This window comes from Phyllostomus hastatus, unplaced genomic scaffold, assembly GCF_019186645.2.
Source record: "Phyllostomus hastatus isolate PE091 unplaced genomic scaffold, TTU_PhHast_1.1 phas_contig_402, whole genome shotgun sequence".
Taxonomy (NCBI): Eukaryota; Metazoa; Chordata; class Mammalia; order Chiroptera; family Phyllostomidae; genus Phyllostomus; species Phyllostomus hastatus.
In genome coordinates, this window is record NW_025333873.1 from 16,672,645 (window position 1) to 16,697,422 (window position 24,778).

Sequence of the window (24,778 nt, forward strand, 5' to 3'; positions counted from 1 at the left end):
TCTCCCACAGGCCCTGTGGGCAGCAGCCCTCCAGCGGGCGAGAAGGTCCTTGCCATCCCAGGTGCACGGCCGTGGGCTCCTGCCTCTGGGTTTTCATGGCTCCTAGTCCCTGTGTCCCGAGTCTCCGCGTCCCAAAGCTCAGGACGGGGTTTCTTCTCTCGTCTCCGCTGGGGCCGATCCGTTAGCTGCAGTGACAGAGTCACCCGGAAGCAGGTCCCCATCCAGGGGCGCCGGGCCCTGCTCCAGCCAGCCTGCCTCTGTCCAGCGTCACCTGCTTTTCTGTGCAACTGACCAGGGACCGTCCTCAACTGCTGACCCGGACGCAGGTCCCTGGGGAGGGGATGGCTCTGCGGCCTCCGGCCGGGTCCCAGCAGCAGGCTGAGTCTCCTCGCCCTGCCCAAGCCAGCGCTGAGGGAACCGCTCTCGGTGAAGGGGTTCAAATGATGTCAGATCTGGGGGCTTGTGAAACAGAGGACTTTACATTTCCCTGTTTTTAATTTTATTTTTGATTTTAGAGAGGAAGGGGGGGACAGAGGGAGAGAAACATTGATGTGAGAGAGAAACCCACCAGTGGCCTTTTGGGCGCACCCCGCCCGGGGACCGAACCCGCAGCCTGGGCCTGCGCCCCTTCGCTGTGCTGGACACCGCCCGCCCGCGGGGCTACCCCAGCCGGGGCCTCTTCCCTCCCCTCGAGGAGAGAGACTCCAAAGCCCCAACAGGCCCCTGGCCACCTCGTCCTTTCCTCCGCCTCGGCGCGTAGCTGACCTGTTTCAACCACTGCACTGAGGTCGCTCTGTCACCGACACGGACAGGACACAGCTGCGCTAGGTGTGCACACACTTGCGTCCGTCTGAGACACCAGTGCCACCCCGGAGGCCCCGGCAAACCCAGCTGCCAGGTGCACCCCGGCGGGGGCTTCTCTGGGGAGAAGGGGCCGGCTGAGAGCTGCAGGGACGTCCGGGTGGGAGAGCAGACGCCCCTCTGGACACCTGCCCGGGGCAGCGATGCAGCACCCGGATTCTCCGACAGATTCCCCCGCACACCCCACCTCCCTGGGACGTGCAGAACCCAGAGCCCGCCCTTGTGGCCCGGCTCGCCCAAGGGGCTCCACAGGGGCTGAATGGGCGTCGGGAGTGAGACGGTTGTGTTCGGCCTGGGGGTGGGAGGAGAGAAGCGAGTCTCACTGGGTGTCTCTGCCTGCTCCCGGCACCCTGGGCATGCAGGCGCAGAGCGAGGATGGTGCAGGTGCGTGTGCGGCTTTTCTCCGGGGCACTCACAACCAGTGGAGCACTCAGGCCGGCGAGGGTCCTGTCTGGGGCCCCCGTCCTCGGACGGCGCAGCGCTGTGGGTCGAGCTGGCTGCATCGAGCACCAAGGACACGGGCCCTGAGCTCCCAGCGAGAGGCCCCCCCAGGTTCGCAGACCGGCTCCTCGGTGCAGCCCGGCCTAGGCCAGCTTGAGGCACTGGGTGTTGAAGCTGTCGCCCTCCCTGGCGGCCACGGCCCCCAGCAGGGCCTGCTTCTTTTGCGCGCTGCGGGAGGACTCCAGCTCGTACATGGTGCTCAGGTTGAAGAGCACGCTCTCGTGCAGGCAGCGCCCGGGGTCGCGCTGCACCATGGCCTCCAGCTGCCGCAGCGAGTCCTTGAGTCTGCCCAGGTAGAGCAGGCACACGGCCGCGTTGTTGTTGGCCTGGGGGCGGGGGGGGTGCCGGTCAGGCCTGGGCACATGCTCTGTGCGCCAGGGGGCGTTCTCGGCCACCACCCGGGGGGCAGGGGGCGGACAGGGCCGCCGGCGGGAGACCTACCGCTCGGGAGCGCCTTACCACGGCATTTGTGGGGTCAATCCTCAAAATTTCCGTGAAGAATCTGTGCGCTTCTGCAAAGTCATTCTGGCCGAGGTGAAGGAAAGCTCTGGAACACAAGCGACAAGTGCAGTGTCCATCAGCTGCGGTCAGGACGCTGGTGTGGTGTGCCCCCGCGAGTCGGACGGGCGGCTCCCCCGTGTCACCCCGAGCAGGCGGGGCCGGTGCCCGCCACGGGGTCAGCGGGCCACTCCGAGGCTCGCTGGAGCTGGGAAGGGCAGCGTGGGTCCTCCAGACGACCGGGAAAAGGCCGCCGAGCACACACGTGTGTGGCCGAAGGGAGGTCCCTGCGGTCCGGCCAACCGCCCGCCCCGCTTGGGCCCGGCGCCCCGGGCTGGGACACGGACACGGGGGCAGACGCCCCACGGGGCACGCGCGCCCACCTGTTCATCAGCACCACCGTCCTCCCCTGCGGCCCGTCCTGCTTCTGGGCCGCCTTCTCCACGTCCTGGAAGTACTTCTCCGCCGTCTTTATGTCTCCGATCTGCGGGGACGAGGGCGTGTACTGTAGTCGGCTCCGGGGACGCAGCCGCGCCCTCGCACGCAGCTCTCCGGCGTCTCGTCGCGGAGACGTTCACACGTCAGGCAGGACAAGCAGGTGCTGTGACCGTGTATTACCACGGCTTTTTGTAGAAACCGCGGAGCCACTCGGGACGCGGTGGAAGGCGGCTCAGACACCGAACGCACGCGGCCTCTCCTGGGGGCCTGGCGCGGCGGCGCAGGGTGAAAGGAACGGCTACGTGAAGGAGGGCGACGTTCTCAGCCCGGCACGATACGCGGGCCTCAGACCGACGGTTTTCGGCTCACTGGCCGCGGCCAGGAAGACGGTAGAGACAGCAACGTGCGAGGGTCTCTGGGTCCTGTTGACCCGGCAGCACAGAACTCCGCGGGAAAGGGAAAGACCACCCGCTCCCACGCTCGTCAGACACACCAGGATCCGCCGGGGCCTCTGACGGCCGCCGCCGCCCCGTGGGGCGGGCAGGTCCCTCTGCCGAGGAAGCAAAATGAGGCCGGTGTCCTGGTGCTCCCGAGACCCACGGGCCGAGAGCTGCCTCGGACGGGGGGTGGGAGCCGCTGTGTCCCCAGACCGGGGTGCACACGCAGGGCTCTGAGCACGGACCCCACAGTGGACTCGACACCGTGAGTGCTGTGAGGGGCCCGTGACCTCACGCCCTCCCCCAGCACCCGTGAAACCCGCAGCCGACCTCACAGCTTGCAAGGCCAGGTCTCGGACCGGGCCCGGCTGTGCATGGGGCCCACCACACACGCCCTCGGGGGCAGGAAAACAGAGGGAACACACGTGAGACACACCCCCGGAGAGAGCAGCCGTGTCCACCCACAGCACCCCCGGCCCGTCTGTGGCCTGTCCACTTCGTGCAGGCTCGACCCCCGGACCCGCGCTCCCTGCCCTGCCCACGGTCACTGAGCCCTCCCACGGGGGCGCAGAGAGCATGGCTGACACACGGGGGTGATGATGGCCGTGGCCGGGCGCTGGCAGGGCCCCCCTCATGCGAGCCTCAGCTGTCCTCAGCTGGGGGGGGGGCCCGCGAGGCTCAGAGGGGGCAGGCGCCAGTCCGGGGCCACGCGGCTCCCGCAGGCAGACGGGCTCCGGGCCGGGCCTCTGCGCACCTCGTGGAGCTGACCCGCATCTGGCACTGGGGCCGTTTCAGTGAAAAAAACAGAGAAATCTTGGAATGTCCTTTGCCACCTACTGATTTTCCTGGTGCTAAGTTCACGCCTTCACCGTCACTAGAAGGCCATGGACTTAAAACCGACAGGTTTTCTCGGACAGAGGCTGCCTGAAGGGTGACGCAGCCTGTCGTTCCTGAGAGGGGCGGCGTGGAGAGGCAACCGGGAGTGCCGCCGAGCGTCCGGGGAGCCAACAGCCTCTCCGGTCGTTCAAAGAACACAGGAGTGAGGGCGAGCTCACCGAGAAAAGGCACACAGATCGCTCCCGGTCCCGCCTGCGCAGGGAGAGGTGGCGCCGGGCGGCAGCGGGGACCCAAGAGTCCCCGGGAAAGAGGAGCGTGTGCAGCTGTGCCGGGCCCTGCGGCGGCGGCGGAGAGGGCTTCTCCAGCCGAGTCACCACACTCGGCCCAGAGGCCGAGGCAGGGACGCACCCGCGGGACACCCCCACCAGCACGGGGTGGAGGGCCGAGGGCTCAGCACCGGCCCCCCGGGGTGGACTGTCCGAACCTTCAGAGGACAGAGGGTTCCGAACCCCCACAACCCCAGGCAGAGTGCAGGGCGCAGAGCGGAGGGCAGCCCTCAGGAGCTTGGGGAAGACCGATGAAAACTGGACCCGGGGCTCTGGGAAGTGCGCTGGAAGGCCACACAGATCCGGAGGCCCGGCTCCCCGCAGTCCTGAGCGCAGGGACCTAGGACACGGCTCTGCGGCGGCGGCCAGCGGCCCGTCCTCCGTGGACAGTGTGCAAGCGAGGCTGCAGCAGACACACGCCGCCCTCCTTCGGGGGGGTCTGGGCGGGCACCCCCCATCCCCCCCCCCCCCGCAGCTCTGCACACAGGGACCACGCCCGTCCCTCCCGGTCAGCCCAGACTGAGGTCCCCGCACTGAGCCCCCCGCCCACCTCGAGCCGTGCTTCTCAGGCCCACCAGCTGCGGCTGCAGCGTCCGGTCCCCTCACACCTGCGCTGCCCCGAAGCCCCTGCCTGCCCCGAAGCCCCTGCCTGCCCCGTGGTGCCCGCACGGCGCAGCGCCCACCTGCAGGAAGATGCGGCCGATGCCGCTGAGCAGCTGCGGCTCCTGCTCGGGGTGGAACTGGATGACCGAGCGGTACGCGTCCACGGCCAGCACGTAGTCCTGGGGGGAGAGGCCCAGAGACGTCGGGGATGAGATTGCTCTAGAAGCCACCGGTGTCCCCGGGCAGCGCCTGCCTCGCCCGCCCACCCACTTGGTCAGAGACCCGCGCCCTGCCCCTCGGCAGGACAGAGGCCAGCTCGCCCTCGCACCAAGCGGGGAGGGCACTGCTCCTGACCACAGGTGAGGGCCTGGCACTGTCGCCTTCCAGGGGAGGAGTGGGGGGGGGGTGAGACGCTCTGAGGACAGAGCCCCGCCCCCGGCCCCGCCCACTGGGCTGAGGGGCTGCTGACGCCCCGGAGCTCCCGGGCGCCCCAGGGCCACGCACACCAGCGGTGTGGGGACTGCCCGGTGCTGGCCCCGGGCAGCAGGTCCCGGCCGCACCTCTCTGTGACCAGATGGACCGAGCCCGGAGGCTCCCAGTGTGCCCCTGCACCCAAGCCCTCCCTGCGCCCAGGGCGGCCCCGTCGGGTCGGGAGGGGAGCCTGCATGGAGAGCAGGGCTGCCGCAGCAGGGTCTAGCAGAGCCCTGCAGGCGCACCCCCCACGCCGCCTGGGAGACCGCCTGCCTGCCTGCTCTGCTGGTGTGGGGGGGAACCCGGCTTGGGAGTGACCTCAGGGACCACAGGGGGTGCCCCCACAAGTGCTCCTAATTCCCCAGCAGCTGGCAGCCGGGCTGCCTCAGAGCAGGTCACCCGCCGCTGCGGCGGGGAAGGGGGACGGGCTGCGTGCTGCAGGCGCCCCCCTAGGGGAGGAGCCCGCTGCACAGGCTGCACAGGGCCAGCCTGCCGGAGGAAGGCGGGAGGGACTGGAGGAGACAAAGGGCCAGCCACCGCAGCCCAGCCACCGCAGCCCAGCCTCCGCCGCCCGACCAGCACTGCCCCTCAGGGGCTGCAAGCACAGCCTCCTGCATCACGTCACACCCAGACGGGGGCAGACGCCCCCCCAACACGCGGAGGGCAGGAGCTGCCTTCCCGGGCAGAACCCAGAGAAACCCGGACAGAACCCAGAGAAACCCGGACAGAGTGGGGGTTGCGGGGGAGTTGGAGCGAAGCTGCAGTCCAGTCACCATGGCCCCGGGCTGCGAGGTGGAACCTGGCAGTGAACGCCCTCCACGCTGCTGCCCTCCCCGGGGCAGTGGGCACTGGCCCCCCCCCCCCGCCCTGGGGCACACGCACCTTCATCAGCAGCAGGCAGTTGGCCATGGAGCAGGTCGCCCGGCCCAGGCGGGACCGCCACAGCTGCACGGAGGCTGCAGGGGAGGGCGGCGGTGAGCATGCGGTCTGTTCCCAGGCCGCGGCCGCCCCCCACCCCCGCGCCACTGCCCGCGTGCCGACGGGGGCCGGGAAAGGAGCAGTGGGAGGGCAGTCAAGGCCCACCTCGGGGCCAGCGTCAGCGCCTGGAGAACCCCCAGCCCTCTGAGCCACGGGGAGCAGGGAGGGCCCGCTGCCCCAGCCCGTTTCCCAGCCTTTCACGGGGAGACTGCCCGCGCCCGCCCCCGCACCCCCCCCACCCCCCCCCCACCCCCCGGCCCGGGGCTCGGAGCTCCGCCCGGGTTCCTTCCCCCGAAGGTGGCGGTGGACCGTCCGGGAGCCGCAGACGGCGACCCTCCGACCTCTCCCTGGCTGGCCCTGCCCCTTCGCCTGACAGATCTGCGCTTCGCTGTGAGGCCCCCAAGACGCGGCAACGCTCGGCTCGTCCCCACCAGGCCCGCGCTGCGGTGGGACGGAGCTGGGGGCGGGCCTCGTGGACACACCGGCCACAGCATTACTGGGAAGGACACGGCCACGGCCCTGGGGGTCACGGGACTTCTCCAGTAGGAGTGAACCCCCCCCACCCCAGTGCCAGCGCCCCCCCCCGAGGACCCACTCCCCGCCCCTCGCCCCTCTGCAGGCTGCCCCACCCGCCCCCCACCTCTCTCCCCTCGGGGTACAGCTTCACAGGAGGCCCAGCACTCGCCAGCGCAGTCCGGGCCCCAGACCACGGAGGGGACTCAGAGCAGGACGGACACTGCGGGAACGGGGTGTCGGCACCCGGGGCTCCCGTGCAGAGGCGCTGCCCCGAGGGGTGGGAGGCGAGGGCCTATCATGGGGGTGCCACCTGCCACAGGTGTGCCACCTGCGCTGGGCACAGAAGCTGAGTGGAAGCTCATTCCTCTCTCGTTCTCCAGAGCTCGCGGCCAGGTGGGAGTGGGGGTCTCAGCCCGCAGGCCGCCCCGCTGCCCGGCACTCAGGACAGAGCCCCGGGTCATCATCGGCCTCACCAGGCTCTGCCCACGGGGCCCGCCTCCCCCTCCTCACACCAGGAGGGGTGCCCCCTCCCGCCGCAGTGCCTGCCTCCCCGAGGAAGCTGACACCCGTCCCTGGGACTGGGTGGTGCCACGGGTCCCCTGCACCCAGGCTGCCCTGAGCCCTGAGCCGGGTCATGCAGTCTCACTCTTTGGGACCCACCACACAGAGCCCCAAAGCAAGGGGGGGGCATGGCCCCCCCCCCCAGGGAAGAGGGAGGAGCCTGGGAAGGACCGGAGCTTCCGGGACCAGGCAGACCCCGTGGGGCCCACACTCACCCTGCCTGTTCTCCGGCGTGATGGTGCCCACGCTGCCGTCCTCGGCCAGGCCCTGCTCCAGGTGCGCCAGGATCTGCGGGTGTCACACGGGAGTGGGTCACCAGGAACGGTCTTGCTCCTGGACGTTCCTGTCGCCCCAGAGCCCCCACTCTGGGAGCACCCACTCTGGGAGGGCGGTCTGCCAGGGAACATTTTGCTCGGACCCGCTCCCAGCCTCACCGCTCGCTGCATTGTGGCCAGCGGCCCTCCCCGGCCGGACTCACTAGGCTGGGGGGACGGGACTCGGGGAAGGCAGGGGCCCAGGAGCAAGACCAGCCACAACCCAAGAGCCTGGGTGGGTGGGAACCACAGTCTGAGTGCGGACGGACACAGTGCGGCCACGTCGGTGAGCGCCCTGCACACGGGCTGCGCTGTGGGGAGGCCCCTGTCCAGGGCCGAGTCCACTCCGGCCTGCCCGCTGACCCCACAGGCTGACCGGCGGGGGGATGGGGAGAGGAGGAGGAGGGGGCAGGGAGGCGTGACCCTCAGCCTGAGCCCGTCCCTGAGAGCAGCGATGACCTGGGACGCAGTGGTTTCTGGAGCGCCTGGACGCCACCTGAGGACTGACAGACGGACGGACGGACGGGCGGGGACTGGGGGCCCGGGCAGAGCTGTGGGGCAGGAGGAGGGTCTGGACAGGGCTGCTTCCCAGTCGGCAGGAGGCCGTGACTGCGCCCTGGGGGGCTGGGCGGGTCAGCCACACCCACGCTGGCCCCCCAGAGAGCCTCCCCAGCCCCTGGGGACGGCCACACCAGCCCCGGAGGCCCGGGCGCTCGGGGACACGTGTGCACACACGACCTGGAATCTGCGGTTCTGCACGGCCAGTTCCGACCCGGGGGCCCGCGGAGCAGCCCTCGCCCTGTGCTCCCGACCGGCTCCAGGCCACACCCAGGCTGACGACAGCCTGGGACCAGGGTCAGGAGGAGGCGGCCATGTGCCTGTCCATCTGGCGGCCGTCAGGGGCTGTCTCGGGGCGGGGTGGGTGGGTTGGGCACCCTGGAGCAGACCCGGGGGACCGGCACCGACTCGAAGGCCGGCCGCTCACTCAGGCCCCACTGGAGCCCAGACGAGGGTGAGAGCAGGTCCGCCCGGGGCGGCTGGGACTTCTGTGTGAGATCCTGGGGCCCTCGGGTCCCCGCTGGGGCCGAGGGGACCTCAGGGAAGGCGGCCTTCCGCAGGCGGAAGAGGTTTCCTGGGCCGTGTACCCAACACCCCAACGGGCTGGGCGCCGGGCCAGCTGCCGGCCCGGGGCTGGGGGGGGGGGGGCGCAGCCTCACCTTGCCGCAGACGGCCTCCACCCGGTGCAGCCGGTCCAGCGACTCCTGGGGGCGGCCTAGGTACTGGTGCAGCTCCGCGTGCAGGATCCGCATGGAGAAGGGCACCATGGAGCCTGCAGCCGAGGTCGGGGAGGTCGGGGCCGCGGTCAGCGTCAGAGGTGGCCGCAGGCCTCCCTGCCCCGCGCGCCGGGAGGAGCCCGGCAGGCTCCGAGCAGCAGGGCCGCCGGGCCGCTCTGTCACGGCGCGCGCTCTGGACGGCCACCAGAGGGCAGGTGGGTGGCCGCCACTCCCACAGCAGTGCCCCGGCCGGCACCAACTGTCCCACCACCTGCTGCGGCAGGGCCGCCCCGCCTCCAGCGCAGGAACCCGGCCCCGGGCTTCCGGACACAAGCTCACCGGGTGAGGGGTGTTGCTGGGCTCCAGCCCCCCAGCAGGAGGCCCTGAGGGAGGGGCTGCCAGCAGCCGAGGGGCCCCGGGGGCGAGGTCGGGGCCCAGGTCCTGAGGACGTGGCTCTAGACCAATTCTGAGGCGTGTGCGCACATGCATGTGTGCACGTGTGTGCGCACGTGTGCCTTGGAGCCCAAGGTCAATTCCTTGGCAGCACCACCTACTAAGCCTCACACAAGAAGCAAATAGCCTAAACAGGCCAACGTCTATTTAAAAAGTAAATTAGGAAGCCTTCCAAAAAAGCGAGCGTCGGGCCCACATGGCCTCACTGGCGAGTTTTACCAAACCTGTGAGGGAAGTGGTCCCAGCTCCCTGAATTCTCCCTCAGCAAACAGAAGCAGAGGGGCTTCCTAACTCACTCTTGGGGGCCAGCGTGACCCCCGTACCAGAGCCAGAGACGTTCCGAGAAGGAAAGTGGCAGACCAGCGGGGCTCCCGCCCGTGGACGCAGAACTCCCCCCACAGCACGCAGGGCGGGCCCCAGTGGGCAGAGAGGATTCCGCAGGAGGAGCCTCGGGGACCCGCCCCCCAGGGAGGCGGGTCGGGCCGACGCTGAAAAGCCCACTGAGGCGGCCCCTCCCGTCACGCAGCCTCAGCGAGAAAACCCGCAGGGGCGTCGACCGCGGCCCGGGCCACGTGACAGAACACGGCCCCGTCCATGGTGGAGACCGCCAGCAAACTGGGGCGGGGGACGACTCCCTTCGCTTACGGAAGGGCGTCCACAAAAACCTGAGGGGCCCCACAGGAAAAGGGGACACACGGGCACTGTCCCCCTGAGGCCCGGACCGCTGCAGGGCCCCCTTTCCCTCCGCAGGTCAGACGCTGGCTGACCGCTCGGGGCTGTCCTGGCGGCTTTGCCTGGGCCGGTGCCCTGGCCTGGCCTGGCCTGTGCTGAGCTCCCACCCAGCCAGGCCCCATGCTGCTCCCACAGCCGTCCGGGCAGCCCCGCAGCAGATGGCAGCGGGCGGACGGGTCTGGTGGGACGCCGTGACAGGCTGCACAGCCCCCAGGAGCCAGTGCTGCTCCCGCTCAGGACCCGCGGGACCTGCGGAACTGGCGCTGCACGCCCCCGACCGACATCCTGCCGGAGCTGGCGGAGATGCCGGCCATCGTGGGGAAGGGCCCGGCTCTGGGCACCAGGCCCTCCCGACGGCCCCCACCACACCCCGACATCTGACGGGCTGTCTGCCAGACACGTTCATGGTGCTCACTTCCCCGGCCCGCGGAAGGGCTGCACCCGCATTCTTAAACACACATCAGAGCAGAGGCTGGGGGGACGGCATGGAGTCAGCCCTGGTGCCCCCCGGCTGCTGACTCGGGCTGGCGCCCGGGAAGTGGCCGCGGTGCACACGTGTGGAGAAGCTGCACGCGTGTCCAGACGCGCGGGGGAGAGGACAGGCGGCGAGGGCCCTGCCTCTGGGGGCTCCCGGCCAGGCCACGCATCTCGCTCCCGCCACGGGGCGACCATGGTGGACCCAAGGACGCGGCACGGACGCGGGCGGCGCCGCCTCACCCCTGCGCCCCGGGTACACGTGCGGGTAGTACTCGTAGTAGAGGTCCGGCTGGTCCAGGTCGCCGAAGGGCTCGAACTCCATCTCGGCGTTCTGGAAGAGGCCCAGCTTCACCAGCAGCGCCAGCCGCACGAACCAGAGCTGGAGGCACGAGGGAAAGAGAGGCCGTCAGGGCTCGCACGCCCGTCAGAACGAGGGCTGGGCTACCCGTCCTCGCTGTCTGCACGGCCACACGGCCACGGCCATGTGAGCGGTCTTCTTGACGCTCCAGGGCCCTCCGGGGCAGGGTGTGTGCTCGGAGTGTGCGCCCCGGGCACAGACACGGCCACCCCCTCCCCAGGGGGGCCACAGGCTGGGGCTGGGGCGGGGATGGGGGAGGGGAGGCAGCAAGGCCGCCCAGGGGGCGTGGACGCTGGTGCTGGGGTGTCTGGGCCGGAGGCGGCCGCTCGGACCGGATGGGGCGCAGTGGGAAGGGGTCACGTGCAAGCCGCACCCTCAGGAGAGTGCAGGGAGACCCACGGGAGAGCCGCGGAGTCCCAGGCGCTGAGGGGAGAAGCCACTGAGAAACGCACTGACCCGACCTCGTTGCCAGCAGCCAAGGGCTCAGAGGCCAGCGGCCCCTGCGGGCAGGTGGGCCGTGGGGGCCTCCATGGGGCAGTGGGCTGACCTCACTGCACAAGACTGCCTGGAGGCAGCTCACTGAAGAAGGGGCAGCGGGGAGCCCCGAGGTCGGGCCACGAGGGGGCTGGGCGGCCCCGCAGTGAGGGTGGGGCCGGGGTGGGGCCGGGGTGGGGCCGGGGACAGGACAAGCTCGGGGACTCAGGAGAAGAGCCCCTGCGCATGTGAGCAGGTGGGGCTGCAGGGGTGAGGGGACAGCGTGACTCCTGCCCTCCAGCCACCGTGGGCGCAGACGCCGGGCACGGGCTTGCCCGGGCACCCCCATGGCCCGGGACCCCGCACGGAACCCTCCCAGGGAGGGAGGGGCGGGTGAGGACCCGGCCCGCCGCCCCCCCCACCCCCCCCGCCCCGTGTTCACGACGCCGGTCCCCGCACCGTGTCACGTGCAAACACCTGGCGTCACACTGGGGAGGCCCCCACCCCGACGAAGTGCGCATCCCCCCTCCAAGGGCCCCCATTTTCCCCGAGGCCCCGCCCCCGGGCCCTTGCAGCCCAGCGCCCCGTGACAAGTGCGGCCCACACCATGTGGGCACAGAGGGGAGGGCCAGGGTCGTCTCACGGGGGGACTGGGCTCGGGGCACGGCGATCCTGAACTCGGGAACTCTGTTTTCAGACTGGTCTCACTGTCACGCGAGGTCCTGGCCGTGACCCCCGTCCCCACGAACCCGAGCGCAGAGCGGCGTCCGAGGGGCCGTACCTGCAGCGAGTCCGCCGTGTGGCTGGTGGGCAGCCCGCTCTTGCCGTAGCCTTGGCCGTGGGCCGTGAGGAGGCGCCCGCACAGGTCCACCGCCGCCCTCCAGTTTCTGCAGCTCTGCAAGACACGGCGGCGGGGCGTGGCTGCGGCGGCAGCCCCCACTCGCACAGGGGCCACCCAGCAGGGGGCGCGGGGCAGACCCCGAGGACACTGGAACCTGACGGGGACGGGACCGGGGGGCTCCTGCTGGGGCCGCCCACTGCCCCAGACCTGTGAGACCGCGGGCTCCCTCAGCGGGAGAGCTCTGCCACGTGGTCCCACCAGTTCAAGGGCAGTCATTTAGTCGGAGGTTGTGCGTTGGCTACATTCACATGCGTGTGAAGGTCAGCTGTGACTGTCGGTGGTTCATACGTTTAACGTGACTGTGCTTCATTAATGTGAAAAAACCAACCACGCTGACGCCGCCTCCTGCAGGCCGGGCTGTCGGCTCGGCACTCGGTCACTGGCTCCACCCTGTGGCCGGAGCAGGCCCTCCCAGCGTGGAGACGGGTCAGACCACCGCGTGTGTGGGACACCCGGACTAGTGGGCGCCGCAGGGCCGCCCGGGCAGCGGGTGAGCTGCAGACACCGAGCCGCAGCAGCCGTGCACCGCCACCTAGACTCGTCGCCGCCAGGGCACACCCCCGGCACAGACCGGGGCTCAGGGGCACGTCACGGCACTCTGCTTTGTCAAGGCCCAAGGACGGGCGCGCCGGCAGAGCCCTCGTGGCACCGGACGGGGGCCACGTCAGCCACGGTTGACGCGGCCACGGGAGGGGGCGCCCTTCTCAGCCCTGCAGCTCCCTCACCAGACGAGCGAGTCTCCAGACCCCCTCCCCTGCAGAGCAGAGCAGAGCAGAGCAGCACCGTCTTGCCTTCCCGGAGCGTCCCAACCGCAGGGGTAGTGCTACAGCAGGACGTCCAGCTCACGCTCACCGGGGCCACACCCGCCCCGCGGCGGCCCTCAAAGGGCCGGAGGCGACCTCAGGACTGTACACGTGTAACTGCTCCCTCACAGCGGAGCGAGAGCTCGGAGCTGCCGCCGGGTAGAGACGAGGTGCCAGGCCGGGTAAAACCAGGCGGGGGCCGGGTTCGGCCCGCGGGCCTCGTGTGGGCCGCCTGTGCTCTGGTCACGTCGGTACAGGATGCTCAGCGGAGCAGCCGGTTTACAGCCGGTATGAAAAACCAGACTTGAAGTGGTCTGCACGTAAGGTGCCTGCCAGCCACCTAAGAAGGGGCTCTCGCTCCCCCTTCTGAGGACGACATTTCTGCAAGGCGGTCACAGGCGCTGAGGACAAGGGCGACCGTGGGGCCCGGGCCTGCAGCGGTGCCTGCCCAGCAGCCCTTGCCGTGTGAGCGCGCCCGGTCCAAGCACACCCCCGTGCCCCTCGACGGCCTCTGCCCGGCGCCCGTGCCGGCCCCTGCGTGTGAGCAACGACCCCCCGCATGCTCCTGGCCGGCCCGCCCGTGCAGAAATGACCTTCCTCTACCCAGCGCAGAGAGCAGAGTATTTTTAAAGGACCAGTGTGAGGTTACTCGTCTCTAGTTACTGCATGTGATGAAGCGTATCTAATCAAAGTACCTGCTGCTTCAAGCAGTCCGATCACTTAAAATAACGGCTTTTAAGCTGACGGGACATACGGTGTGTTGGCGTGGTGCCTTCTGCCACGCAGGGCCGGCACGCAGCAGCACCGCACGCACCTGCGAGGGCCCTGGGTGGCACATCCGAGCAGTTAACCTGGGGAAAGATGCCGCGCAGGCAGGCGGGGCCCGTCACAGGCACGGCGACCGCGCGGACCGAGCGCCCCACTCACTATCAGCTGCCTCAGCCCCACGAAGGACTGCTCCACCGAGCTGGCGTTCGGGACCTGCCTCTTCGCCGCCACCTTCTCGCCCAGGAAGCGGAGCACCAAGTCCTTCACCGCGTCTCCCTGGAGAGAATGCGGGGAGACACGTCAGGGCGGTAAGACGCCGACTAAACTCAGCCACCAGAACCCGTCTCCAGCCGACATCTGCCCCGCCCCCGCCCCCGCCAGCTGGCCGGCGTGTGCAGGTCACAGAGCGCTTGGGGCACAGGAGGCGGTGCCAGGCCAGGCGCTCCAGCACGGCCGTCCTCCGAGACCGTGCACTTGGGACCTGCTCGTTCTCCGGAAGGGGCGGTGGCCCGCAGCACTGCTGCACCGGCTGGGACAGAGGCCCCGGGCGGGTGCGTGGTGACACCCCTGGGGACGAGGAGCGGCAGCTCACGTGCCATCAGCCCCGTTGGGCCCAGGGAGGGGGCACCTGCATTCACCCCCAAGCCCGGACCACTGCCGACAGGGGACGCTGGTGGGGGGCCAGGTCCCTGTGAGCCACAGCACAGGGACCTGCGGCCTCACGACTCGACTCCTCAGGTCAGACCCCCTGCAGGCAGGGTGGAGGCCATGACTTAACAGGAAGGTGGAGGATGGGGCTGGGGGAGGGTGCTCGGGGAGGCCAGGGTGAGCAGGGTCTCGGGCGGCCTGCGATGACCAGGAGGAGTCTCTCAGCTGGTGGGGCATGGGGCGAGCCCAGGACGGGAGCCAGGAGCCGGGCCCGTCTGCACCCGCAGCACCCCTGTGGCTAAGGGGGTGAGGGCACGCGAGCTCGTCCGAGCCGGGAGCCTCCAAGCCCGAGGGCTCCGGCACAGGGGTCCCCGACAGAAGGTGCTGAGAGAGCTGTGGGCAGCAGGGCAGCGCACGCCACGGCCGAGCCCACGGCTGCCGGGCCCACCAAGGAGTGGCAGAGCGCGGGCAATGCGCTGGGGGGGGGGGCTCTGAGCCCCTCTCCCTGCAGGGGGCTGTGGCCCATGAAAGGTGCCGGGCACAGACCCTGCGCCGGTCCCGGAGCCTCTCTCTTCCGTGACAAGGGGACAAGGGAAACCAATAAGGGGAGTGACTAGAGAGCGCGGGTGTTGAAGGGTGAGCCTTGATGGACAGGTTTAAGTGATTAAAGCTGTGACTAAGGAGTTAAAGAGTTAAGCCTTAGTTGACAGGCTCAGGTGACGAACGCCTGTGGGGAGCTGTCATCCCCCCAACTGGGAAGCTTGTGAATGAAGACCCCTTTCCTTTCCCACCAAACCTTTGCCCTGGAACTCAGCCTCGAGGGGGCAGGGGTGGGGCCCCACTGGCTGCCTGGTTACAGCTTGCCCTGCGCTGTCTGGCGTCTGGTTTCCCACTTGACCCCTGAGACGGGACCCTCGTTACACGTTCCAGTGCAGCACCACTTTTAATACCCACATGAATACTCCAGTGCAAAGACGACTCGGACGGTTCCCACCAGTCCCCCGCTAGAGGGCTTCGGACCGTCCTGCAGGGTTTGCGAGGAGCAGCCACGCCCCGACGGACACCCCAGAGGCTGGGCGCCTGCACGCCAGCAAGACCACCCCCTTCTAAAGACTCCCGAGAGCAGGACTGGGGTGCAGATTTCACAACTTAACTTTAAAAGGTCTGCACTAAATTACGGTCCCATCAGGGCTGCCTGAGACAGGCCAGCAACTCGGAGTAAACCTAAGCAGACACTGAACAACGGAAATAATTTCACCGTACCAGTGGGCCTGAACTTACACTACCACGTACTCCAACACAACGTTTGTACACTTCCACGATTTATTACTTTGGGGGGCACTCTTGCTTCTCTCACGGGACCTGTAAGACCTTTTACTACCTCAAGCACGTAACACACAACACACACACATGTTCCTCCAGAGTTCAGGAAGGGACTGGGAGACCCGTCCTCCTGGGGCCCAGGGCCACGACAAACCGGTCACACGGTCGGAGCTGCTGCAGAGAGCCAGCCACGACAGGACCCCGACTCCCCGGGGCTGGGGACATGGACAGGGGCTCAGACATCACAGGGACCTGCCGTCGGAGGTCTAGGCGCTCCTCAGACACAGGACCGTCGATGCACAGCGGGCCGACTGCTCACGGACACACACACGGGGCGCGGAGACCCTCGAAAAGGACGAGCCGGGGCCCCGGGGGCATCCGTTTGGGGGAGGGGAGTCGAGAGCACGCGGTCCCTTCGGAGACCCGGGGCCTCACCTGGATGTTGTCGAACTTGAGGCCGGGCATGGTGAGGTTCTCCTTGTCTATGAACACGGTGCTGTACTGTTGGGCGGCCACCGAATTCAGGATGTCCCTGGTCCCCTCCCCGGGCAGCCAGGCGTCGCTCCGCCGGTCCATCTCGCTCATGCTCAGGGCCGTGGCGAAGGGGTCCTCGCTCCCCGCGAACACGGCCTGGATCTGCGGGAACGGCTTTGGAGACCGGGGGGTTTCCAGCGCGGCCGTGGGGCTGGCCAGCTCTGACACGGTGGGGCGGGGCTCCACGGGACCCGGGGGGACCCCTGCCACCGGGGACGCACGCGGGGACAGCGGCTCTGGAACGGCAGCCCCCGCGTTGGGGTTGCTGACGGAAATGAACGCGGATGTTGTGAACGAGTCAAAGAACTCGGAGGCCAGGGAGTTGGTGCTGGCCGTCTCCCCGAAGAACGTGCTCAGGCTGGGGCTGGGCTGCACCGCCGGGGGAGGGGTCCGGGCGGCCGGCCGGCCGGCCCCGCTGAAACTCGGCGACTTCACCACCTGGGACTCGAAGCCGTCCTGCAGAAAGGGGGGGGACGGGGCGGCCGCAGGCTGCGACTGGCTGAAGATGGTGCACACGGGCACGGGCTCGTCCTTGGGCGAGGGCTGCCCGGAGGACGGGCCTGGCGCCCTGGGGAGCGGGCCCTGGCTCCTGGAGCCCGAGTCCCCCGCGCCCTCGTCCGCGCAGGTGCGCGGGCCTCTGCCTTCCGGCCCCAGGTCCTCCTCCGAGGAGGCCCGGCTCCCGGGGCTCACGCCGGGGGTCACGTCCTGAGGTGCCTCATCTGCGTCACTCTCGCCATCCCGCCTCGGAGTGTGGGCCACACCTTGGCCGGTGGCACCGTCCAGCCTGGGGTCCACGCTGCCCTCGGCGGCCTCCTGCACGCCGCCAAGGTCGCCCGCGTCGTCCTCGCTGTTGTTGGGAGAGTCGGAAATGAGCACGCTCTCCATCATGTGCTCACTGAGCTTGTCCACGAAGGTGCTGGAGTCCTCCGACACGGTCTCGATCTCCTCCGACCCGAACTCGTCCCCCCCGAGATCGATGGTTTCCTCCTGGTACAGCAGCCCCGGGTCCTGCGCCTGCGGGCTCTGGGCGCGCCCCTCGGCCGGCTCCGCGGTCAGGCTCGGGGCCTGGGCCTCCTCCATGGTCTCTGAAACAAGACACACCGAGCTCAGCAGCCTGCCGTCTCCGTTGCTATCGGACTTTTACCCTCCTATTGTCTTGAATCTATAAAAATGGCAAATGTCATCATGATGGTAAACACGGGCCACTACACATTTGTCTAAACCCGCAGGAAGTCCAACGGCAAGAGCAGCCCCTAGTGTCCACGGCAGACTCTGGGCGACGTGCCAGGGCAGGCGGTGGCCCAAGGCCCCGCTGGTGGGGAAGCTGCGAGTGGGGCCGGCTGCGGGGCGGGGCGTCTCCGCACCCGCCGCTCAGTTCCGCGGTGACCCTCACGCTGCTCTAGAAAAACGACGGTTTATCAGCGACATGTTCACACTGAGACTCAAAAGACGCCACTTCTGCAGCCTTGTTGCGGTAAAAGACCCAGAGCGTAATCAACTTCGCCTTCTTGGTCATTTCTCTTTTATTTTATGTATGTTTTTAGAGAGAGGGGATGGGAAGGAGAAAGACAGGGAGAGAAAGATCGATCGGTTGCCTCTCCTGCGCCCCCTGACCAGGGACTGAGTACACAACCCAAGCACGTGGCCCCCCGGGGAACCCAACCCACCTTCACTCGGCGGGACGACGCCCAGCCCACTGAGGCGCGCCGGCCAGGGCCTGAGTTCCTTCCAGGTGCACAGCTCGGCGGCAGGGAGTACGTTCAGGCTGTGCGACTGCCACCAGCGCGCACCTCCGGACCTCTCCTCGCCTGCGACGCAGACCCTGCCCCCGTCCAACAACTGCCCGCTGCCCCTCCCCGGCCCCTGGCAGCCACCACCCTCCTGTCTCCCAGTCGGAGGACCCTGGGGGCTGGTGCACGTGGAACCACACGGCACGTGTCCCCCTGGGACTGGCGTGTCTTACTTAGCCTGCCACCCGCAGGTGCATCCGCTGGTGGGCGGCGCCAGAACTCCCTCCACTGCCAAGGCTGAAGAACAGCCCACTGGACGGAGGGACCACATCTGGTCACCTGTCTTCCCGCTGATGGCCACTCGGGCCGCTCTCATCTCGAGTACTGCGAACGTGCTGCTGTGAACGGGGTGACCAAAGGTCCCCTGGAGCCCTTGCTGGCAAGTCTTCGGGGTACACACCCAGAGGTGGACTGGCCGGACCGCGCGGCAACTCTCCCCTCCGTTGTTTGAGGGACCACCGAACCATTTTCATCACCATTTCACACCCCCACCCACCACACAGGGCTGACACAACGAGGGGCCGGCGAGGACCCTGCAGCACTGGGGGCCAGACGCAAGGAAACAGCTGCACGCCGTTTGCATGCCCCCTCGGCTCCCACCCCATCGCAGGGCCTGACTCCGTGTCCTCCGTCGACACTGTCCTCCGAACGTATGGGGGGAAAACAACGAGGAGTGAATTATCTGAACCCCAAAGAGGCAGTGTCCCCGAGTAGCCGTCAAGAGGCAGGAACTGGGGTCCAAGAGCGTGGGGTTCTGGGGTGCGAGCCTTGTGCCGGGGGGAGAAGAGGAGAATTCCGTGCGTTAGCGCCGCCTTGGGCCGGTGGCTCCTTTTCAGCAGGTGGGTTCTCGGCGTCGACGGCGCCGCGCGCCGCGGCCCCCCCAGCCCCGACGCGGCTCCGGGAGGGACGGGGTGGGCCGTGCCAGCCCGCGCTGCCCGGGGACTCAGATGCTGTCGCACACCACCGCCTCTGGCCTCCCTCCGCCGGGGACGTGGCGGGCGGGTCCCCACGGGCCGCCGAGAGCCGGAGCCGGGCCCGGGTCGGGGACCACCGTCCGTCTCTGCCGCCGACGGCTGGCCCGCGAGCGACGCGCCCCACCCCCCGCTGCGAGCTGCGGACCCGGGCCGGCCCGACCCCCGCCCCGCAGCCCGGTCCTCACCTGCCACACGCCCACGGCGCGGGGGACGGGGTCACCCGCCGCAGGAGCCAGACGCCCGGAGAAAGTGGAGGAAGCCCGGAACCGGGAGGCAGCGCAGCACCTCCTGCGGCGCCTGCGCACGCAGGCCCTCGGCGGCGGCGCTCGCGCATGCCCAGTGCGGGAGCTGGCGCCCCCTCTGCGCGCGGGCGCGGCTGGGGGCGGGGCCTGGGCCTCAAGGTGTGAACGCCGGAGGGGAAATGGGCGGGGCGCGGTGACCCCACACCTGGGAGCGGAACAGGAGGCTACAAACCAACCAGTGTCCAAAGGGCCGCTGCAGGGAGGTGGTTCTGCCGGCCCTCTGCACTCTGGGCCAAAGCACCCTAGAAAGACTGCATTTTAAGGGAATTGAGCCTACCTGTATTTTCAGCTTTTCCTGCCGTGCATTTGTACTAGTTGAATGATAACATTAGTGGTAAAAATGGTAGGAACAATAACACCAACAGTACCCAGATCCCCTCATTCATCCAGCAGATATCCGTCTAGCCTGAACTCTGCCCAGCACAAGGCCTGAGGCGCTGGAATACTACAGAGTCAGGCCATTTCTTCCTTTTCTTCCTTTTCATTATTAAACATTTTAATTTATTTTAAAGGATATTTTATTGGTCATGCTTTTACGGTTGTACCATTTTTTTCCGTTGCCCCCTTCCACCTGGTACCCCCTTCCCTCCAGCACTCCCCTCCCTTAGTTCATGTCCATGGGTTGTGGGTGCCAGTTCTCTGGCTTCTCCGTTTCTGTACTATTTTTAACCTCCCCTGTCTGTTTTGTGCCTACCAATTGTGCTGCTTCTTCCCTGTGCCTTTTCCTCTATTCTCCCCCATCGGCCTCCCTGCAGATAACCCTCCAGGTGATCCCCATATCGATGATTCTGTTCCTGTTCTGGTTGTTTGCTTAGTTTGTTTTTGTTTTCTAGATTCAGTTGTTCATAGTTGTGAGTTTGTTGTCACTTTCATATTCATAGTTTTGATCTTCTAGTTCTTAAATAAGTCCCCTTAACATTTCATGTAAGAATGTCTTGGTGGTGATGAACTCCTTTAGCTTTACCTTGCCTGGGAAGCACTGTATCTGCCCTTCCATTCTAAATGCATGGCTTTTCTGGATAGAGTCATCTTGGTTGCAAGTTCTTGCATTTCAACACTTCAAACACTTCTTTCCAGCCCCTTTGTGCTTGCAAACTTTCTTTTGAGAGAGAAACTGATAGTCTTATGGTAACTCCTTTGTAATTAACCCTCTGCTTTTCTCTTGTGGCTTATAAGATTCTCTATACATCTTTAACCCTTGGCATTTTAATTATGATGTGTCTTGGTGTGTTCCTCTTTGGGTCCAACTTGACTGGGAATCTCTGTGCTTCCTGGACATGCATGTCTGTTTCCTTCACCAAATTAGGGAAGTTTTCTTTCATCATTTTTTTTATAGATTTCCAATTTCTTGCTCTTTCTCTCCTCATTTCAGCACCCCATGATGCCAATGTTGAGCTGCTTGAAATTGTCCCAGAGGCTGCTTATACTACACTCATTTTTTTATTCTTGTTTCTCCGTGTTGTTCTGAGTAGTTGTCTTTTGCTTTCTTATGTTCCAAGTCATTAATTCGATCCTCAGCTGCATCCACTCTACTGTTGTTTCCCTGTAAATTGTTCTTTATTTTGGCTATTGTATCCTTCATTTCTGACGGGGTCTTTTTTATGCTGCTGAGGTCTTCACTAAGTTCCTTAAGCATCCTTGTAACCAGTGTTTTGGACTCTGGGTCTGATAGATGCTTATCCCCATTTCATTTAGCTCTTTTCTGGAGTTGTGATCTGTCCTTTCATTTGGGCCATGTGACTTCGTCTCACTTTGGCAGCCTCCCTGTGTCTGTTCCTATGTCTTAGGTAGAGCCGCTTGGACTCCATGTCTTGGTAGAGTGGCCTAATGCAGTAGGTGTCCTGTGGGGCCCAGTGGCACAGCCTCCCCTATCCCCCAAGCTGGGTACTCGAGGTGCACCCTTTGTGTGGGCTGAGCTCCCCCTCCTGTTGTAGTCAAGCCTTGGTTGCTTTTGGCAGGTCAATGGGAGGGATTTACCCAGACCAGTCAGCAGTAAGGGCTGGCTGTGACCACTGACCACCAACCTCCACCCTCTGTGGAGGGTCAGCTGTGCAGGGGCAGGTGGTGGTGCTGTGACATGGCCTATAGCTGTCCACTGGGTGTGCTGGCCCTGGGGTTTCCTGGGTGGTGGTGCCCAAGGTCAGCCTCTACCTGTGTTTTGCCTGGGGCCACTCTGCCTGAGTTATAAAGCCATCTGAGAAGGCTGCTACCTCTGCTGGGCTTGGAGATTCCCAGGTGAAGCCAAGCTGTGAATCTAGGCTGGTGGCTGTTAGTGCTGGACCTCAGGCCATTTAGCAAGAGGTGCAGGGGTTCAGTGAGGCCAGCTGTTGCTTGTTTGAGAGGGTTTAGGAAGTCGTGAAGCAGGTTGGGCGTGCCATTTAGCTGGATGGGGCAGAGCCTCTGGGTATCACCAAGGTGGGCCCAACAGTGCCAGCCAGGTTGGTGGAGTCTCAGACATGGCTCCAGCCAGCCAGTTCCATGGCTCTGCAGATGGAGGACTAAAACAAGGAACAATGGCTTCTGCTTGCCCTGATGCCAGACCCTTCAGTCTCTCCCTGTGCACCACTGGTGCCCTTCAAGCTGCCATCCTGGTGGTGGAGCTCAGAGGGATGAGTCTGAGTAGGGGAGTCCGTGTGGGGGCTCTTTCAGAGGAACTGGCTGGGGCTCCAGCAGTTTCTTCCACTGACTCCATCCCCGCTGGTGTTTGCAGCCAGAAGTTGTGGGGCCTCATCTTCCTGGCCCTGGAGCCCTGGGCTGGGGGCCGGGTGTGGGGCTGGGACTCCGCGCTCCCAAGAAATCCCTCCCAGATTTTTATCCTCCACACGTGGGTGCGGGACCAGCCCGTTCTGCACCTGCGCCCTTCCTTCCCGTCTGGATGGATGTGGCTTCTTTAATTCTGTAGTTGTCAGGCTTCCGTTCAGCTCAATTTCCGATGGTTCTGAGTGATGGTTACTCAGTATTTTAGTTGTAATTTTGATGTGGATGTGTGAGGAGGCGAGCCATGTCTGCCTATGCCACTGTCTTGACGGGAAGCCTTCAAAATTCTAATTTGTTTTTGACAAGTAAAAATTGTGTGCATTTAAGGGTACAGAGTATACATTGTGAGATGATGACCACAATTGAATGAACACATCCATCACCTCAGCTACCTTTTTTTTGCATGTTTGATGACATCTGATATCTACTCAGCAAATTGCAAAAATAGGATGTATTAGTAGCAACTATAGTTACCTTTTGTACATTTGGTTTCCAGAACCTATTATCTTCTAATTGAAAGTTTGTGCCCTTTGATCAGTCCCCCCTGCCCGCGGTCTCTGGTAACCAATATTCCATTGTCTTACAGTGACTTCAAATTTCTTTGTTACATTCTGTATGTAAATGGAATCATGCAGTATTTGTCGTTCTGTGTCTTTCTTATTTCACTTAACTTCCTCCAGGCTCATACATGTTGTCACAAATGGCAGGATTTCCTTTTTTAAAAGCTATGTTTATATGTTGACTTTCTAGAGAGAGAAGCATGGATGTGCTGTACCGCCCACCCGCACGGCCCCCTGACTGACCCCAACACGTACCCTGCCAGGAGCTGAGTCTGCGGCCCCGGGCCTCTGGGGTGAGGCTCCACCTGACCCAGCGGCAGAGCTGCCCACCAGGGCAGTTGCCTTTATTTTTAAGGCTGAATAAGGTTCCACTCTATTTATTTGCATGTACACAGGTGACTCTTGAACAATACCATCTGCACTGTGTGGGTCCGCTTAAACAAGCGTTTTCAGCAAACACCTGTATCATCTTTGATCTGCGGTTGGGAATCCCTGGAGAAGGAAGGCTGACTACCTGCGTTGATCTGTGCGGTTTTATGTGGGGGACCTGAGCATCTGTGGATTTCAGTACCTACGGGGGTCCTGGAACCAAGACCGCAGACACACAGGGACTACTTTCGTCTTGGGGGAGTCAAAGGTAACATGTGGATTTTCCACTGCAAGGGGCGGTCGTCATCCCCGAACCCTGCATTGGTCAAGGATCAGCTGACCTATATAAGCTCACATCTTCTTTATTCAGCTCTTTTGAAAAAAGATTTTTTAGATTTTATTTATTTTTAGAGAAAGGGGAAGGGAAGAAGAGAAGGAACATCCATGTGTGGTTGCCTCTCGCACGCCCCCTACTGGGTACCTGGCCCACACCCCAGGCATGTGCCCTGACTGGGCATCAAACCAGTGACCCTGTGATTTGCAGACCAGCATTCAGTCCACTGAGTCACACCAGCCACAACTTTATTCAGCTGTTAATGGACACTTAGGTTGTTTCTATCTTTTGGCTACTGTGAATAAGGCTAGAATGAACATGGGATGCAGATACCTCTGAGATAGGGCCCCTCCCCCACTTTGGATCACAGAAGTGGGATTGCTGGCTCATGTGGTAGTTTTAATTTTTTGAGGAATCTTCATATTGTTTTCCATAGTGGCTGTACTAATTTACATTTCCATTAGCAATGCCCAAGGACTCGCTTTTCCCCAGTCCTGCCAGCACTTGTTACCTTTCGACATTTTGATAACAGGTGTGAGGAGGTACCTCATGGGGTTTGGAGTTGCATTTCTCTGCTGATTAGCAATGTTGAGCATCTTTCCTACACCCACTTCAGACTCGGCTATTTGTCATGAAAGCTAATGGAAGGTTGATGGTGGGGAGAAAAGCTAACCACACAAATGGAGGAGAAATGCATAGTCCTGGAAAAGTCTGGAACCCAGGTTATCGAAGGGGGTGCAGCTGTGGGATTTTGGGATCACATTCAATGTAATTTGTCTGCCAAGGGTGTTAGATAGGACAAGGGTCTCGAGGTCTGGGGCACTCGCTGCTAAATGCTACCCTTGCTACATGTTAAATGCAGAGCACTATTTTGCAGAGGCAGCTGCAGCCAGACGAGACCGACAGGAACCCAACCGAACAGGGTTAGCTAACTGCCAAAAAGGCCTCAATTAACGGAAGAGTGCATGGGAGCCGAGGCTAAGCCTCCCTTCTGGGAGACAAGGCTGGGAAGAGAATCCTTCTATTTGCTGCAAGTAAATAAAACATGTAAGGACAAGCATACCCCAGGTTTGGACAGGACACCCCAAGCTACAAACCCCTTCGGTTGGGTAACATGGGCGTGGCCTGGCGTCCAGGCGCACACTTTGGGAGCACTGCCTAAAAGGACCGTGACGGTTCTTGGACATCCGGGGGTGGGAGAACCCAGGGTCTTTCCCAGCCGATTCCCATACACCGGCAAACGCTGCTCAGGTTCCGCCAGCCCTGCCAAGCCAGCGTCACTGTCAGCCGGCGTTGGGAATGCGATCCTTTCCCCAGGCCGCCTATGCTGCTGGGCCCCGGTTTAACCCCGGGCCCAGCCCGAAGGAATCGGGCAGGGCAGTCAGCATCCGGGCCCCGGCTCGCAGAGCCTCAGCTGCAAATGGAAGTATGATTCTTTAGTCCCGAGGTTGCGGGGGGCCAGGAACGTAAGGACAGTGGATAGGAAGCGTCTGTCCTCGTGCTGGGGAGGGTACTCGGGTAACTAAGGACGCCGTCACCACCCCAGCTGAGCGCCTTCGGGACGAGGCGGCAAAGCAGGAAGCCGGCTGGAGATTCCCGACAGCCT

At 64.8% G+C, this 24,778-nt stretch overlaps 1 protein-coding gene across 2 annotated transcripts; it reads right to left on the reverse strand.

The window, feature by feature from the left end:
• Positions 1-482: 482 nt before the first annotated feature.
• On the reverse strand, positions 483-19,172 carry TRAPPC12 (trafficking protein particle complex subunit 12). Of its 2 annotated transcripts, XM_045844287.1 has the most exons (12): positions 19,036-19,172; positions 15,988-17,171; positions 13,741-13,857; positions 11,891-12,004; positions 10,518-10,656; positions 8,559-8,671; positions 7,243-7,315; positions 5,855-5,928; positions 4,582-4,680; positions 2,244-2,344; positions 1,822-1,909; positions 483-1,688 (listed from the first exon to the last, which is right to left on the reverse strand). In XM_045844287.1, the coding sequence occupies exons 2-12, from the start codon at positions 17,164-17,166 to the stop codon at positions 1,446-1,448; spliced, it is 2,340 nt and encodes a 779-aa protein (XP_045700243.1). In that variant the 5' UTR covers positions 17,167-17,171; positions 19,036-19,172; the 3' UTR covers positions 483-1,445. The 2 variants fall into 2 exon arrangements, with proteins under 2 accessions (XP_045700243.1, XP_045700244.1); XM_045844288.1 differs by lacking the exons at positions 483-1,688; positions 1,822-1,909; positions 2,244-2,344 and adding an exon at positions 2,353-2,848.
• Between the last annotated feature and the right edge of the window lie 5,606 nt (positions 19,173-24,778).